The sequence below is a fragment of the Ochotona curzoniae genome, unplaced genomic scaffold (assembly GCF_017591425.1).
Source record: "Ochotona curzoniae isolate NIBS_2020 unplaced genomic scaffold, NIBS_Ocur_1.0 patch151, whole genome shotgun sequence".
Taxonomy (NCBI): Eukaryota; Metazoa; Chordata; class Mammalia; order Lagomorpha; family Ochotonidae; genus Ochotona; species Ochotona curzoniae.
The window spans coordinates 1-17,753 of record NW_024466697.1 but is presented as its reverse complement, the minus strand read 5'-3'; the positions used below and the strand labels follow the sequence as shown (position 1 = coordinate 17,753).

The window sequence follows — 17,753 nt, the reverse complement described above, 5'->3', positions numbered from 1 at the left end:
ATTTATGCACCAAGGCATCGTGATAAGGATAAACCACAGAGCTGATTCTGGTGTAATAAAAAAGATGCTTAAAGAACAGAGAAGTAGAGTTGATTGCATATCCCCTTCCCCAGCTTCAGGTGGCCTATGATGGAGAGTGATGCCGTTGTTTTGCCTGCCTGAGGGAATAAAGTCCATATCTTGGACTTGAAACCCGCATCAGGTTGTTTTCTATGTGACAATCTGTGATAGACTATGCCCTAAGACCTCTGCTCCTAGTTCCACATCAGCAGGCTGAGGCTTTGAACCATGCTTAGCTAGACTGCCTCCATAACTCTGCATCCAAGCTCCATTAGACAGGGACACAATACTCCTGACACTGGGAGTGATGTAGCAAAGGGACTTTGGATCCTGCCTGGACCCCAGGGCTGAGTCATCTGCTGAGAGACTCAGTACCTCTTGTTTTTTGTTTGTTTGTTTTGGTTTTCTTTTGTTGTTGTTGTTGTTGCTCTCAAGTTCCTCCTGCTACTGACCAACCCTGTTTTTCTCTGTGCTAGTTACTCAACCTAATTGTCTGCCCAAAGGCCTCTATACTAAAGTAAGGCCAGACCTTCATAATTGCTGACTTAAAACATACAACAAGGCTGTTGTAGCCAAAACAATTTGATATTGGCATAAAAAGACACACAGACCAGTGTGTAAAATAACAGAGAATCACATTTCTATAGGCAACAGATTTTTTAGGATGTCAGTAGGAGCACACTTTAGAGAAAGGAAAATTTCTTCTGTCAAAGGCTTTGGGAAAACCAGATATCCATTTATAGAAAAAGGGACCCAGATTCCCATCTATCGTATACAAGAATCAACCTATGTGGATGAAAGATTTAAGTAAGATCAAATGTCATGAATCTATTGGAAGAAAACGTGGGAAAAATTAGTCAGAACATAAGTCCTGGGGAAAACTTTCTAGATAGGAACATAAAAGCAAAATCACCAATTACAAAGGGCATTATATTGCACTGAAATGTTTCTGCACAGCAAGGGAAACAATCAACAGACTGCAGAGAAAATCTGCATTTTGGAAGGGGAAAATATTTTCAAATTCTTCATTCAAGAAAAAGTTACCTTCCAGATTATTCAGGAAACTCAGGCAACTCAACCAGAAGTAATCCAACCTGATTTTTAAAATAATGGGCATATGGCATGGATATTCATTTATTTAAATGGACAACAAATATGTGAAAAAAATGCTTAGTATAATTGACCTTCAGAGATATTCAATCAAAAATCACAATTAGATATCACTCACGTTAGAATGGCTATTACCAAAACTACAAAAGCTAATGAAGGGGCCCAGTGTGATCGCTTAGTGGCTAAAGTCCTCATCTTGAACGTGCAGGGATCTCATTTGGGCACCTTTTCTAATCACAGCAGTCCTGCTTCCAATCCAGCTCCCTGCTTGTGGTCTGGGAAAGCAGTTGTGGATGGCCCAAAGCCTTGGGACCTTGTGCCTGTGTTGGAGACTTGGAAGAAGCCTCTGACTCCTGGCTTTGGATTGGCTCAGCTCAAGCCATTGTGGCCGCTCGGAGAGTGAACCATTTGAAAAGAAAATCTTCCTGTCACTCCTCTCTGTATATCTGCCTTTCAAATAAAAATAAATAAATCTCAAAAAAAAAAAAAAAGCTGGTGAAGATGCAGAGAAAGGGGAACCCTGAAACTGTTGGTGGAAATAAAACTGCATCAAATTTCCCCCCAAACTGGAAATACATCTGTTGCATAATTTGGCTCTCTACTGGATATGTATCTAAAGAAACTGAAATCAGCAGATGAATTGAAACCTCTGCAGTCACACATTGATGGCAGCACTGTTCACAATGTTAGGATATGGAATCAACCTGTGTTCATTATCTCATGAATGGATAAAGAAACATGTTATATACACACAGTGAATTATTATTCACTCATCCATAAAGAGGAGTATAATACTGTCATTTGTATCAATTTGGATGGAACTAGAGGACATTGTTTGGGACTTTGATAAGTGTTTTTCATCTTCCTCTTTTTCCTTCAGGTTTCATGAACTCTTAGCTTTGGCCTCCTATCTCAAATCAAATAACAGAATTCTGGAGCTCCAAAGGATCTTGCTAATTGCCTTATATGACATTCAGTATAAAACGATGACACTGAGATAAAGTTTAAATGCCTTGTACAAAGCATGAAGCACCTATCATCATAGCCAGAGAGAGAATTTAGGTCTTCTGATGCCTGGTTACCTCAACAAGTTGAGCAACACATTTTTCATCTCTATTGACTCCCTGGGAAACTTTGTGCTGCACGTTAAGTTACTTTCTTTCATAAGTATAACTTAGCATATCTAGTGTTGTCCTTGTGACCCTCCTGTCTTGGTCATAAATTGTTTAATGGAGATTGGCAGTTGGTTTAAGAATAGCCCATTTGTGGCTGACATTGTTGTGTGGAAGGTTGAACTGCCACCTGCAACACCAGCATCTCATATCTGAGTTCAAGGTTGAGCGTTTGAGTTCCAGCTACTCCACTTTCAATCCAGCTCCCTGTTAATGCACCTGGAAAGGCAACAGAATATGGTCCAAGGGCTTGAGCCCCTACCACTCCCATGGGAGACTCAAATGCAGCTCCGGTCTTCTGGCTGCAGATTGGTCTAGCCCCAGCTCTTCTAGCTTTTGGGGAGTGAGTCAGTGCCTAGAAGATCCTCTCTCCCTCCATTGACTGTTGTTTTCTTCTTTCTCTGGCATTCAGCTTTTAAAAACAACTAACTCATTCACTAACTAACTAGATAAATTTGTCTAGAAAATATAGAAAAGTCCATGAATAAGTTTCTCAGTGGTGAGTGGAGGCTCTGAAGCTGGGCTGTTCAACTGAAGTTAGACTAGTTAGAACCGTGACTCAGGCAGTGACCCAGGCAATGGGAAAGTTGTAGCAGACACTGCAATACTGAACTTTCTTAGAGGTCTGTGTGAAGATCGAATGAGGACCTAGGCCAACAGGTAGGTATCACACTGAGAGGAGAGACAAGAGTGGGGATCAGGTTGGCTGGGGTGAAGATGGAAACTTTCTAAAGGGGTTGGCAACAGAGAGGTTGGGATTAGTGAAAATCCAGGGCGTACCGGTGATGGAGAGACTCACTGGTTCACTGTGCTGGGTACCAAGGCTGTTGGAAGCAGTGCAGTGGTAGTTTCCAGAATGATTTGCTGTTGCAGAGAAGTTGAAAGATGCTCGTTCTTCAGAGGTGATTGACTTCATCCACAAGGGGACATCCTTATGATAAAACCGGTACAGAACAGGGGGAGAGCCTCTCCTGGTTGCACAGTGAAGTGTCACAGAGTCTCCCTCGACTACCTGGGCCCGGGCTGTGCTGATGGTGAGGACAGGCTGAGAGACAGGCACTGAAGGAGAGAAAAATTAGTCAACAGTTACTTGTGCATCTTCCTGTCGGTTTCATCCCATGATCTGTGCAAATGTTTGTTTCTGTTGTCCACCTTTCCACAGGGCATCCCAGAACACCACATAGATGCCCTACAACTCTGCCTTGTCTTCCAGTCTGTTCCTTTCCTATTAGACTTCTAGTTTCTTCTCTTTCTTGGATCCCCCTTTTGCACAGATGGTGACTTCAGGTTAAGAAGTTCCTTATCTCCCTTTTACTGGACTCACCCTCTCACCCTCTCAGTTCCTTCTTGCTTTCTAAAGCCAAGGAAGAGCTTTTGCTGTGTCAAGCAAAATGAAAGAGATTATTAAAAATTAAGTTTACTGGAAGCAGAACGATAGAACAATGGGGATACCAGGCGCATATTCATAGATATAGAGGTCAGAGGCAATATTTTAAATGAGAAGGATTGTGTAAAATATCTTGAAACTATAATCCTTGGCTATAAGGGTCAACAATAAGGGTGGTGGTCTGTTCAATGTCACGCATGTGACTCTTGGGGACATGCTTCTATCTGGAGTGCAGTTTCCTTCTCTCAATACCTCCCCTGTTCTCCTGAGATGCTCTTATTCATCCTCGGGTTTCAAATCATATGCACATTCTCCTGGAAAATCTCCCCATCTTCCATCTCAGATTGGGATGCCTCTTTCAGGGGCTTCTATTGCTCAGATTAGTGCTGGCTCTGTCCCTCATCTGTACCTGCCATTAGATCCCTGTATACAGGGCATATTAGCTTAGTGTGATATGTCCTTAGCCATCAGTATAGTTTGGTATACATAATCTATAAGGGCATTCTGTACTAGGTGAATGAACAAGTCATTGTGTAGAACTTTACACATTTCTTGGTGCCTTAAATAGTGTTGTCATCATCACTGATCTTCTTGGGCCTTGGGATGTCAGGAACATGCCTGTCTATTTCTTTCATCTGATGATTCTCTGCAACATCTCCTGGTCCTTCCCTTTACACTCTTGCACGTACTGTTGTAGAAAGAATGGATTCTGGCTTATCTATAGCCAGGCTTTAGTGTTTTACAAGAGAGGGAATTGAGTCAAATTTCAGGCTTAGCTAAGACTGGTTCCACTGCCAAAAGTTCAGGTCCAGATTACATTGTTTGCCTGAAATTTGGCCACACAAGATGGTGCAAAACTGACATTGAATGGTTAACAGAAACTGCTTTAACTTACCTATCATAACTATCTGAACTGCCTTAATAGCTGTGAAGGCATTAATCCAAGCATGCAGAGATAAATGTGTCTGCTGGTGCTTGTTGTCCATTCCTTATGTGTGACTCTTTTCCATCACTGCCAAATCAATTCTTAAAATACCTGAGTCAGAGGGAGATCTCTGGAGTGGTTACAGACTTTCTGTCTATCTTTATATCTCACATCACTTTGAACAGTGGCAATAATCAATGTCAGATATGACATGGATAGGGAACACCTCTGTGCACCAGGGAACTGATGATGTAGTTACTGAAATCAGTTTAATGAATACAAATCATGCAGAGCAAGAGAAAAACAGCTCCTCAGAAGTTGGGGTAAAAGGAGAGAGAAAGCTACTGTGCTGACAATCAGGGTGGGATGATTGGGCTGCAGAAGGGACAAGACATGAAGAGGCAGGGAGGTGTTTCCAAGAGCTGGCATGTTGTGAGCAGGGCATTGGCTTGGCCAGAGGAAGACACGGAAGTGCTTGGAAGGTTAGAGCACACTTCTGAAGGCCTTGGAGAGAGGGAACTGGGCCAGGAATGCATGAGTGGCAGAAATCCAAGGCTTACCTGTGACAGTGAGGCTCACTGCATTACTCCTCTGGGGCCCCAGGCCATTGTCAGCTGTGCAGTAGTAGTTTCCAGAATGCTCTGCAGTCAAAGAGATGCTGAGAGAACTTTCTTTCCAGAAAGTCTTTATCTTCTTCAGAAAAACATCTTCCCAATAAAACTGGTACACAATTGGGAGAGAACCTTTCAAATTTTTGCAGTAAAGTGTCACTGTGTCTCCCTCAAGAACCAAGTCCCTTCGAGTTCTGAGAGTCAGCTCAGGCTGAGACACTGGCACTGAAGGAAAGAAAATCAGAGAAGAGTTACTTCTGCCCCTTTTTTGTCACTTTCAGTCCATGGCCAGTGCCCAAGCACTGTGTCCAGCGCAGTCCCATGGACTCTCAGGACAGGACAGTGACCCTCCTCCTCACCTCTCTCAAGCATCTCACATGAGCTCCATCTTGGCTGTAGTGCTGGGCTTTCAACTCTATTCCTTCCTGCCCTCTGGGATTGCCTAGTTATTATGCAGCTGCTTACTCTTTTATGGAGAGGATGCTGTTGGGGATGAAGTCTCTGTTCCTGCTGCTTGCTAGCTGTACAACTCCCTTCTTTGCCCACTTTCCACTGCCCTGTGACCACAAAGGAGCTGCCCCTCCTGCACACATCATTCTGAATATTGTCAGTCCCTAACCTTTGTTTTTCTTACCAGCTGTGTTGGCCTCAGGGCTCTGCCCTAGACTTATGTCCTCTAGAATACACAGCCTTCTAACATCTCCTCCAGTACGCCTATCTCCCTCAACCTTGATCTTCTCTGTTTACAGAGGAGAAGACCAAAGATCAGGAAGAGGCAAGAACTTCTGTAGATGAAGTTCTGAGCTTGTGGGGGACACAACCTGGCCCTGACTGATCCTACTGGCCAGGTTAGCTTACTTCTTTAGCTCCCTCTGACAGAGAGTGGCCTCTCGTTGCTGGTTGGCTCCCCAGGCCACTGTCTGGGCACCAGGTTCCTTCCCAGAGTGCTATGAAGACAGGAGATGGTTGAAGGAAATTCTGTCTCTGTAGGAATCTGATTTCCAAGCATTGCTTACTTAAACTAACAAAGTATTAGGAAAAATGATATGTTTGGACATATGCCAAATTCACAGACATTTTCTTTATGCCTTTCTCTAAGAGCTTCCAGAAATTCCCATTTTTCTGCAGTACCTTCTGTCCCTAACTCCCTGTACTAATCTTCGGCTAACTGCTGGTAGGTTTTCCAGAGCTTTGTTATTGATAACCACCAATATCCACCTCCCTCTCCCAAACTTATGGTGTTGGTGTGTGTCTTGATAATCCATTCCTCAGGTGATACCTGCCAGGACCCACCTTTTACTTTGATGGTTACTGGCTTGTTGACGTCATAGTGATAATGACTATTGTTGGCTTCACAGGTATACGTTCCGGCATCGCTGCTTTTCACCTCCAAGATCTTGAATTCTGCTGCTTGTGAATCCTGAATTTTAGTTCTTTTTCTGCCTGATATTTTGTACCAGGACACTGTGATGGGCCCACGGATGCCCTCTACTGAGCAGATGAGCACCAGCTCCTGCCCTTCGAACACTGACTCTGAGGCTGGGACAGTGTGTACTTGGACTTTGACAGCAGCTCCTAAAGGAATAAAGATGACGTATGGCATGGTTAGCAGCAGGTTATTCATGGGCAGAAAACATCACAGGTTATATTTAATGATGTCATGTGGAAAGCTGGCCTGGGAAGAGGGAGGAAATAGGAGAGTGTGGTCCCTCCTTGGCTAGACAGGCCCTCTGCTCTTACACAGACAGGCATAAGACGCAGAGGTAACTCTGCCTACCTTGCTCCATATCTACTTATCCAACCTGAAGAGCAGTACAGAAATGATGGCTAATGCACCGTAGTTGGGGAAAATGATGAAGGCGTTAATGGGACAGGGAGGCTTGTGTCCAGGGGTTCAGTGTCAAATGAACCATTGGCACATGCAGTACATTTGCTCTTGAGGAAATACATCCCAACCCTTCATGCATCAGTTAGTCAAAGGGGATAGAGCCAGGACAGTTCCCCTGAGCAGGAAAATCTGAGATATAAAGGTCACACATCTGAGATGGATGTGGCTTTGTACAATGAGTACGGCTTAGAGTGGTGCCTTTTTGAGTTATGCTGAGGACTTGATGGCCAATAAAAGGTGACTGAAGAGAGGGGAATAAGAACTGGAGCTTGTTGTTCTATCAGTTATGTTGAGGGAGAGTTTAAGTTAGGAGTTACTGTGTTATAACTGTTGGGTAACTTCCTCCACCTGCCCCATCTTCTTCAACTTTTTCTTCCTTAAATCAATGCTCTAAGAAACATCTGGCAGCTGCATCTGCCAGAAAGATCACTAATGTTGTTTCTGACTAAAAACGAGAGTTACTTAAGGGAAAGCTGTCAATTCTGTTTCCTGTTCACTTAGTAAAGTGTGTATACCAGATTATGCATCTTTTCCAAATTCTCAACCAGATTTTTCATGAAACAGACCAAATTTAAGCTGGAAAAGCATTTGGCCAGCGGTTAGCTGTTATGTTTGAGAACCTATACACATTTAGTAATGTAGGAAGAAGTGACAATGGATATAGGCCTACCCCTAATGGCATGAAGTTGGAATGGTTTGTTCCCCAAGCCACTGTCCTTTAGTTTTCCTGTTCTCCAGCTCTCGCCACTAAGCTCTTAGCATTTTGTGAGTTTGTCTTTAAGGTTGTACAGGGTCTATTGAAGCCTGCCAGAGGGCTCTGCCATGCCCACTGCTGACACCTACATGCTTAGCAGAAAAATATGTCAGGGAACCAGAGAGTTCAGAGACAAAAGAGAGTTGTATCTAATGACATTAAAGTAAAGAAAAGGGGGAAAAACCCTTCTTTTGCTGGACTTCACTTGTTCTTACCTCTCCTAAGAGCTGTTGAAAACTGAGGTCTTTCTTTTCATTCAACTCCCTTTTCTACACATAGGGGAAACATTTTATGTGAACCAGTGGCCAACTTAAAACCCCATGCCTGGGGTGATCTTAGAACCCACACATACTCACTCTGTACTTGAACTGATAATGTTGGACTGCTTTTCTCAATGGAGGAACCCATTGCTTCACATGAGTAGCTTCCTGAGTCTTCTTTCCAAACAGCAGGTATTTGGAGCTCTGTGGATCTCTGCCAGCCTGATCCCAGGGTCTGTTTCTCTCTGAAGAAACGGAACTGGAGCTGAACATGTGACTTCTGGGGAGGGAGCTGGGTCTCACAGGTCAGGGTCAATGGGTTCCCTTCTACAGGCCTGCTGGAACTGGCTGTCAGCACAGGTCTTGGAAACAGCTCTGGAGAGAAAGATCACAAGCACCCCAGAGCAGTGAGACTTGGAACTGCTCTGGTGGAAAACACGTCATTCTCAGCACATACAGACAAAATGTATGGCAGAAACAAGCAAAGGGGTGTCATGTTTGATTCCTAACCCCTCTTACCACCGCGCATGGGCAAACTTTGTCTGTTCCCCACAGGAATGGGCCCAGAGGTTCAATAGTATTTCAATGCACCTTTGTCTTCTATAACAACCCCAGGGACCGTCCTTTTGACCAATCCCCTCCCCAAACCATGATGGCTTTACCTTGGACTTGGATTTTGACTGTGTTGGAGGAAGCATTACAACACTCTTTCCTAAGTTCAGTGCAATGGTAGTCACCATTGTCTTTCAGACTTGCATTATGAATGTGGAACTCAGAACTTTCACCAAGAAATTCCAGATGTTTACGATTCTTGTTAATTGCCTTTGTAGACGCTGCTGCTTCTACTCTTGACTTGCACCTCAGAATCACAAGGTCCCCTTCAAAAACAGCAGGTGGAGCCTGCAGAATCAGCGAAGCTACAGAAATCATAAGACAAGTTATTTGGTTCATTCCATTTCCCCTCTTTCCTTTTCATTGTTATTCAGATCAGATTTTTATAGGAACAGGAACATAAGGAAGGATTATTGGAAAATCATCCTTTTTTCCTGACTGTAAAATGAACACATGTACTTTTAGAAAAGTTGAAAAGCAGAAATGTGAGTAAAATCACCCATCATCTCAACACTCAGTTTTTTTTCAAATTTCTTTCATCTATTTATGTAGATAATAATTCATGTATGTTTTTCTTATTATGGAATGAGTTGATATTTACAGGCTTGATAATCTGTCTGTAACTTACCATGCTATGAACACTTTTCTATGTCATTAATTGAACATGATTCTCAACAACACCAATTCTGTTTACTTCCTAAGTCTTCTATTCTTGAACATTAGGGATCCTGCATTTTGAGGGATAATGCTCATGATTGTTTCAGTAGCTGTTTCCTTAGAGGGAAATTGTTAGATGAATCACATAAATGTGTTTTTCACGTCTTGGTGCTGTGCTGCTTTCTGATTTGCAAATTAAAGAGCATTGTAACTATGATAACACTGCTGCAACTTCAAAGCAGCGATTTTTAGAACAAAATGTTTCTTCCTTTCTCTGACTTTTACTGTGCTAACCTACCTGTCATCTATATAGAGCTTGTTGAAAAAAGATCTTTGTGTTTATTTCAAAGGCTAAATTACAGAGAAAAATGACAGAGTTCTTTCATCTGCTGGTTCACTCCCCTAATGGCTACAAAGCCTGCAGATCGACTGATCTGAAGCCAGAATATAAGAGCTTCTTCCAGATTGCCCACCTGGGTGCAGGGGCCCAAGTACGTGGGCCATCTTCCATTGCCTCCCCAGGGAAATTAGCAGGGAGCTAGATCAGGAGTGGAGCACTCAGGACTTTACATGGGAGGTCAGTACTTGACCTGCTAAGCCAGAGTGCCAACCCTTATCCAGATCTTTAATACAAAACATCTGCATGCTATGAATTATTCAAATTAAATAATATGGATCAAAACTACACAAAGATTCAGAAACCATTCACATAAGTGACTTTAGATTTCATTTTACTTGAGCAGCTGCTGAGAAAATGAAAATTCTTCTATTTCACCCTATAGGGTTTTATCCAATCACTAGTGTCTGCTTGATTAAAAAGGTACCCAGGATTTGACTCTGATCAAACCCAGATCGAGTAGAATTGTGTTTATATGTTTAATCTATCATCCTCAGCTGTTCATGCATAACAATTACAATTACAATAGGTTTTGTCCCAGATACTTTATGGTGTTTTTTTTTTCATTTTCATGTAATCTAATTGCAATTTGGGATATAAAAGTTTACTCACAGGTTATTTCACAACTAGGAAGGAAAAATTGATTGGACATGATTTCTGAAGTTGTCCTTTTAGTTCTTTCTCACCTTTAGAAAAGACCAAGTGCACAGAGCTACTCAGAGCTGAGTCAGTAACTTGGCATCTGTAGTCTCCAGACTCACGGGCCTGGAAGATTCTTCCAGAGGTCATCGTTACTGTCTTGGTAATTTGCTTATGATACCATGTTGTTTTCCAGGATAAATAGCGATGAACTACATTGCAAGTCAATTTCACGGTCTCTCCTTCAAAGTTGACGGTCCATTTAGGATCGAGGGCAATAAAAGACTGGGGTATAGTTTCTGTGGAAGAGAAAATGAATCTGAGATGGAGGAGTTTGTGGTTTGGGCTGCAATGATCAGTGAAAATTGGACTGCAGAATTACTACAGAGTCTTCTGGGCAGGATATGAATCAGCTAGGAAGACTCATTTCCTCCTAGGGAGAGTGAATGACTGCTCAGCCAATGGTCACCAACAAAATGATTTCAACATGGCAATGACATCAGGATACACTGTAAAATGCCAATGGTTAGTTTTCCCAATGCAGAAGTGGATCCAAAAACAACAACAAAAAAATGACCCTGGCTTCCATTTCATCATGCTCATAAACTTGAAAAAATTTTCAAAGATATTGTTAAAATTGCGATTTTACTCTTCCTCTAAAAAAAATTACGTTATTTTAAGAATTGTGTCCTGAGAAAAGCTCAAGAGATCAATTTACCTGACTCCTTCATTTCACAGATAAGGACTTGATCACCTAGAAAAATCCCATCATCACTAATTGTGGCAGAGCAAGGAATGGACAATTTACTCACTGGAATCCAGAAACAATCTAGACAAGGTATAGCTGGATAAGCTGATTTTGAATCAGAGGAGGACTGTAGAAGAGGGAGGGTGTGGAGAGAGAGAGAGAGAGGGACAGAGACAGAGAGAAATGAAAAGAAAAAAAAGAAAGAAAATTTTTGCTATTGTTGGATCTTTAAATAGCCAAAAAAATTTCTTACCCAAAATAATGATATTGGTGAGTGAGAATTTTTTTTTAAATGTGTGATATAGACAGTTTTGCTTCTCTACCAATTTGTACATTTCTTTCTGTTTAAGGGCTCGCATGTTGGATGTTCTGGTTCCACACATTTCATGGAGGATTTTGTTTCTAAACTACAGGGGATGCAAAACTGCTTCTGGCATTTCTGCTTTGGGATGTTTTCAGAGTTTTCATGGCTTGCTGATCAGACAGTATGCTATCCTGTGTCTTATACATTTATTATGGAGTTGAAGACGTCTTGCTTGGCAAAGCAGGATCCGTTTGCAATAGTAGATGCCCGGCTTTTACTGAACAAGACTATTTGCTAATTGTGCACACAGAGCCATGCCCAGGGAAGGACACAGGGTGATCATGAGCTTATTCTGGCCCTTTGTGACACCAAGAGATCAGATACCACTGTCACTTGGCCTTGACAAAAAACAAAAAAAGAAACAAATGAACAACAATATCAGGAGACATTACAGTCATCAAGGCAGCTGTTGCAAATGTCGCACACTATTAAGACAACAGTCTTCTCCAGAGACATTGAAAGCAAAAGAAAGAAAACTCACCACAGTGTCCACCAATGGGAGCTGAAAGAAAAAAAAAACCAGAGATCAACTCGGAGCAAGGTAATAGCTGCTTTTCACCCTTATCCATGATTATTGTTTCTTCCTTCCATTAGAATTCATTTAAGTAATTTAATAATTATTTATTGAATATCTAAATATACTATGGCATTACATTTTGAATACTAAAATTAATAAAAAGGGATATCTGCTACGTGGACATTGCATGGCAGGTCTGGTGCCATGGTGGATTGGATGTCTATATTGGAATGCTGGTTTGAGTGCTGGCTGCCTTGTTTTATCTCTAAACTCCTGCTAATGTTGAAGTGGAAGCTGGTTTAAGCATTCATGCCCCAACCACCCACGTGAGAACCCAGAATGGAGTTCCAGGCTCCTAGCTTTGGCTTGTCCCTCCCTGACTGCTGCAAGCATTTGGGGAGTGAACCAACAGAAAAATCTCTTTTCTCTCTTTCTCGTTTCAAACAAGCAAATAAATAAACGAACGAATTTTTTTTTTTTTTTAGAAATTGGCAGGAGAAAGACACAAACATGACATGAAGTCATATAGCTATAAGCCAGGTTGTAAGTGCAATAACAGAAATATACGTGGAATCTCTGTTGACAATGGTGGGTGGACCATGTAAGGTACGTGAAAGAGCTGCTATTGGAGAGAATTTGTGAATGAGAAGAGTGAAGTGAGGTGAAGGTCAGAGTTTGTGTAAAGGAGATGATAGGGAGGGCAACCAAGGCAGCAAGGACCCAGCTGTGAAGAAATGACATGAATGTTCAGGAATGAATGGGTGTCCAGAAGGTATGGAGTAATGGGGGAAAAATGATTAACGACGCATGCAGAGGTCAAGTCAGTAGTGCTAATTTTATTACAAAAGCCACCGGAAGCCATGGAAAGAAACATTTTAAGTAGCAGTAGGACAAGGTTGAAATTTGGAACTTAGATGGAACAGTTTGGCAGTCGGGAGACTCAGGGGAAGGGAGAGAGAGACTTGTTAGAAGGGAGGTCAAGAAGAACTAGCCAAATATACCTTTCTTTAATATGTTTATCCAAATTATTTAGATTTTTAAAAACCTATTTATCTTATCTGCTTGAGTACTATCTCCTCTCTAGAAAGCAAGGCCTGTAAGAGAAGGGATTTATCTTGTGTCCATTGATTATCACTAAGAACCTACAGCAGTATCTAGGAAAGAGAGAGAACCTTCTATGTGCTACTTCACCCCTCAAGTGACTGCAAAAATGCCAAAGCCAGGGTCCAGGACTCAGCACAGGCCTCATAGGTGGGTGTGCGGGACTCAAATACTTGAACCATCACTTACTGTCTCCAGGTTGTGCATTACTAGGAAGCTGAAATTGGGTGTGGAGCTGAGATATGAATCCATATGAATCCAGGAATTATGATAAGGGATGTGAGAACTGCAAATGATGTCTTAACCACTGGGCCAAATATCCTCTTTCTCTCTCTCTCTCTCTCTCTCTCTCTCTATATATATATATATATATATGAATTTTATTAATTTATGCTGAATACTGAATTAAAGAACTAGGTCAGAAAAGATGGAAAAAAAAAAGAAAAGAAAAGAAAAGAAAAGAGGTCCCAATACGATGGCGTAGCGGTTAAACACCTCGCCTTGAATGTGCCAGGATCCCATATGGGCGCCGGTTCTAATCTTGGCAGCTCCACTTCCCATCCAGCTCCCTGCCTGTGACCTGGGAAAGCAGTTGAGGACGGCCCAAAGCCTTGGGACCCTGCACCCACGTGGGAGACCCAGAAGAAGCTCCTGGCTCCTGGCTTCAGATTGGCTCAGTGCCAGTTGTTGAGGCCACTTGGGGAGTGAACCATCGGACAGAAGATCTTCCTCTCTGTATATCTGTCTTTTCAATAAGAATAAATAACTAGAAAAGAGCAGAATACAGGCTTGAGTATTCAGTAATGGCAAAATTGGAAGAATTATCAATTGAGGAAATTTTCTAGATTTGGCTGATTTCTTGGGCAAATATTTTTGGAGAGTCAACCATAGGCTAGGGCCAGGCAATGAACCTCCAGCAGTGAGTCAGGGACACATAGTCTCTGTCCATACAGGGCTAATGGAAGAGTTATCCAAGAACAATGGATGATTACCTGGTCACGATAACTTTTGTATTATTTTAAAAGCAGCTACTATGTCTCTGAGAGATTTCTATGTGATATACAGTTACCTACACTGTTTCATGAAATCTCAATAATTCCTTGAGATAAGTACTGTGATCACAATTATTCAGATAAAAATTATTTAAGTAACTAATAAATGATGAGATGGAATTTAAAAAAAAAAAAAAAAGATTTGTTTGCTATTTTTACTTGAAAGAGTTTCAGAAAAAAAAAGGGGGAGAGAAAGAATCTTCCAACTGCTGATGGTCACAACAGTCAGATGAGTTGTGGCTGAGTCCAAAGCTTGCAACCTTAGGATATCCTCCATTGCTTTCCTGGGCCATAACCGGGGAGCTATATGGCAAGTGAGGTAGCTGGGACTTGAACTGGCACCCTTATCAGATTCCAGAGAAGGAGGCCAATGAGTAACCTATTATTCCACTATGCCTATCCCAAGGCTGAGAATTTGAACCCAGATTTTATTTGACTCAAAAGTGCATGTGCTCAGCTGTTACCCTATTTATCTTCTGTATCGTTGCCACACTAGACTGTACTTCCAACCTCTGGAATTCATGCACCTTTCAATGGTGGAGTCCTCTTGGTTTGTATCATGACCGATTCCGTTCCTGGACCCCGCTCCTTCTCACAGTGTTTATATTTGGTATATAAGATACTTCTCAACTTACAATATGGTTACCAGCTCACAAACTCATTTTAGGTTGAAAATAGTTAAGAAAAAAAAAACTATTTAACACATCTAACAGAACTTTATTGTTTAGACTAGCCTACCTTAAATACCTCAGAACTCACATTAACCCACAATTGCTTAAATCATCTAACACAAAACTCGTTTTTAAAAATCATGTGGGAAAAAAATCATGTGGTAGTTAATATAGGATACAAAATGTGTAAAAGAACAAAACTGGGCAATTGTTTTTACCCTTGTCTCTACTCTGTGGAACAGTGGTCTGTGTAGATTTACTTGTTGGGTATTATGGCTAGTAATGCATTAGCCTCTGATCACAAATTAAATTGAAATTATAGTTTTGAAAAATTTGAAAAAAGCAATGACATGGCTACAGAGAAAGAGAGAGAGAGAGGAATTTTCTACCCACTGGTTCACTCTCTAAGTGGCTGCAATAACTGGGCTCTGTGAGGATGAAGGCAGGAGTCAGGAAGTTCTTCCAGATCTCTCCTATGGGTACAGAGGTTCAAGCACTTGGGCCATTTTCCACTGCTTTAGTAGGTACATTGACAGAGCGTTAGATCAGAAGTAGAGCCATCTGGTCTTGAATTGTAACCCATGTGGATGCCGGCGTTGCAATTGGCAAAAAACCAGTTTTGGTTGTAATTAACCAAAAAACCGCAATGCTGGCTTTCTCTCTTTATATTAATTTAAAAAATGGAAAAAAAAAATCAGGCTGTCTCAGAGTCAGGAGCTGCTCTTATTTATGAACTGGCTTCTATAGTGAGGTTTTAGTTGACTCTATACTGTTTGATGGCTGTTACTGCTGCTCAAGTAGTTTTGTATATAAATTTCATTCTTACAACAAAAATAATCAGGCTGTCTAGAGAAGGGACTGATACTAAACCAGTGCCTCTTAAAAATAGTCATTTTATTTATTTGAACGACAGAGTAACAGGGCAGGAGAGACAGAGACAGAAAGATCCTCCATCCCCTGGCTTGCTCCTAAAATAGCTTTGATAACTGGGGTTTGGATAGGCCAAAGTCAGGAGCTATGAAGTATATCCACGTCTCCCTTGTGTGTGTCAATGACTTAAGTAATTGGGTCAATATCTGCTCCTTTCCCAGGGATGTTAGCAGGCAAATGATTAGCTATAGAGCTGCTGGGACTTGACCAAGTGCTCCAGTACAGGATTTTAGCATCCCAGGTGGTGGTCTATTGTGCCACAGCACCAAATACACAGCCTATTTAACAGTGAAGAATTGACTGTTTTGTGTGATATATTGAAGCCAGGATATGAATGAACATCACAAGAACAAAAATTCTCTAGCAATGTAGCATGCTGTGGAGTATTGATTGTTTCCCTGGTGATTCGGTAATGACTGGGAACCATGGTTCATTACCACTGCCCAGCCTCATGCGAGCACTGCACAGAAAAAGAAGGAATTTCAGAATCTAGTTTCTGCTGAAAGGGTATCATCTTTTTACCATTGTTAAGGAGTCATCCATCAAGCATTTTAAGTTGGATATTATCTATAGTTCATTATTTGCCTGCACCATGCTTTGGCAACTTCGCCTGTATAGTTATTTTGTTGCATAGTTGCTTTTTATACATTGCCTCAACTAGAACTCTTGTATATTATGAGCTTCCTGCGTAAGCAAATCATGCCTTCCACGTATTCCAAATATTGTCAGCAATTGCTGCAGTGTTGTGTATGGATACTTCTTTTTTTTTTTTTAGCATTTATTTATTTTTATTGGAAAGGCAGATTTACACAGAGAAGAAACGGCACAGAGAGATCTTCTGGCCACTGGTTCACTTCCCAAGTAGCTGAAATCACTGGAACTGAGTCAATCTAAAGCCAGGAGCCTGGAGCCTCTTCCAGGTCCCCCGCTCAGGTACAGGGTCCCAAGGCGTTGGTGCATCCTCTACTTCTACCCCAGGTCACAAACAAGATGGAAGTGGAACAATTGGGATACAAACCAGTGTCCATACGGGACTCTGGCAGTTGCAAGGCAAGGATTAGCCACCAGGCTATCGTGCGGGGCTCTGTGTATGTATATTGGTAAAAAGTATTTGCTGAACAGATGAATTAACATAATGAGTTCTAATTGTTTTCAACCTTGGTAGAAATCAACCAATTTGGTAGAGACTTATGAACAGTCAGGCACGATAAGAGCATTGCACACTTTGCCTGTCTCATATTCTAGGTCTGCTCCCACCACCCCTATTCCTATTCCTTGCTCTTAATCTCCCATTTACCACTGTGGTTTGGATTTGTATGCAGAAAGAGGCATCATCCGCCCAGCGTCAGGCTCTAGCCTTGTCATTCCAGACATTTAAAAATCTCTGTTGCAGAGAGGAGAGAGGTCTCCTCTGGAAAAGACAACACAAATAAGCAAACTCAACACTTGTCCTGGATTTAATCAAGTATTTACTGAAGAAAATAAAGGCAACCTTAATTGTGGTCACTACAGTTTCATTTTCTGTTATGGCTAAGGTTTTCTTCCACCTGTGACCACTTTCTTCAGGCTCTAGAGAGGAAGTCCTGAGCCATACAGTAAAGTTTGAAAAGACACTCTCCTCATGTGGGGATGGTTTCTCAGTTGGAGCTGGGCCCCAAGAATGGCCACATCTGAGGTGGAAGAAGACCTCCCATCTCACTCGATGCCCATGTTGAGCCATCTACTCACCCAGCACCAGTAGTATCGCCCAGAGCATCATGAAGAGCTGGAAGACCCAGGACTGAGACTGCCAAGAGAAGCTTTCTTGGGAATCCTCGCCGTCAGTGCATCACACCAGCCTCTAAGTGCACAGCTAGGAAACTGCCCCTTTGGAAGGTGCATAATGAATTTGTGAATTA

At 41.9% G+C, this 17,753-nt stretch overlaps 1 protein-coding gene and 1 long non-coding RNA gene across 2 annotated transcripts in view; both read right to left on the bottom strand.

The window, feature by feature from the left end:
* LOC121166502 (Fc receptor-like protein 5) overlaps positions 1-10,677 on the bottom strand; it is a gene marked incomplete at its 3' end in the record, with an annotated part of 33,814 nt that extends 23,137 nt beyond the window's left edge. The window contains exons 1-4 of the mRNA XM_040995667.1: positions 10,520-10,677; positions 8,830-9,084; positions 8,264-8,542; positions 3,123-3,401 (exon numbers count right to left, since the gene is read on the bottom strand). Coding sequence (XP_040851601.1) covers positions 3,123-3,401; positions 8,264-8,542; positions 8,830-9,084; positions 10,520-10,622 — 916 coding nt within the window. The remainder of the gene's footprint in view (positions 1-3,122; positions 3,402-8,263; positions 8,543-8,829; positions 9,085-10,519) is intronic.
* A 71-nt stretch (positions 10,678-10,748) lies between these two features.
* Positions 10,749-17,667, bottom strand: LOC121166503. Its single transcript, XR_005885423.1, has 3 exons — positions 17,584-17,667; positions 12,066-12,086; positions 10,749-10,771 (listed from the first exon to the last, which is right to left on the bottom strand). It is a non-coding gene; the product is annotated as an uncharacterized LOC121166503 (long non-coding RNA).
* Positions 17,668-17,753: the final 86 nt, after the last annotated feature.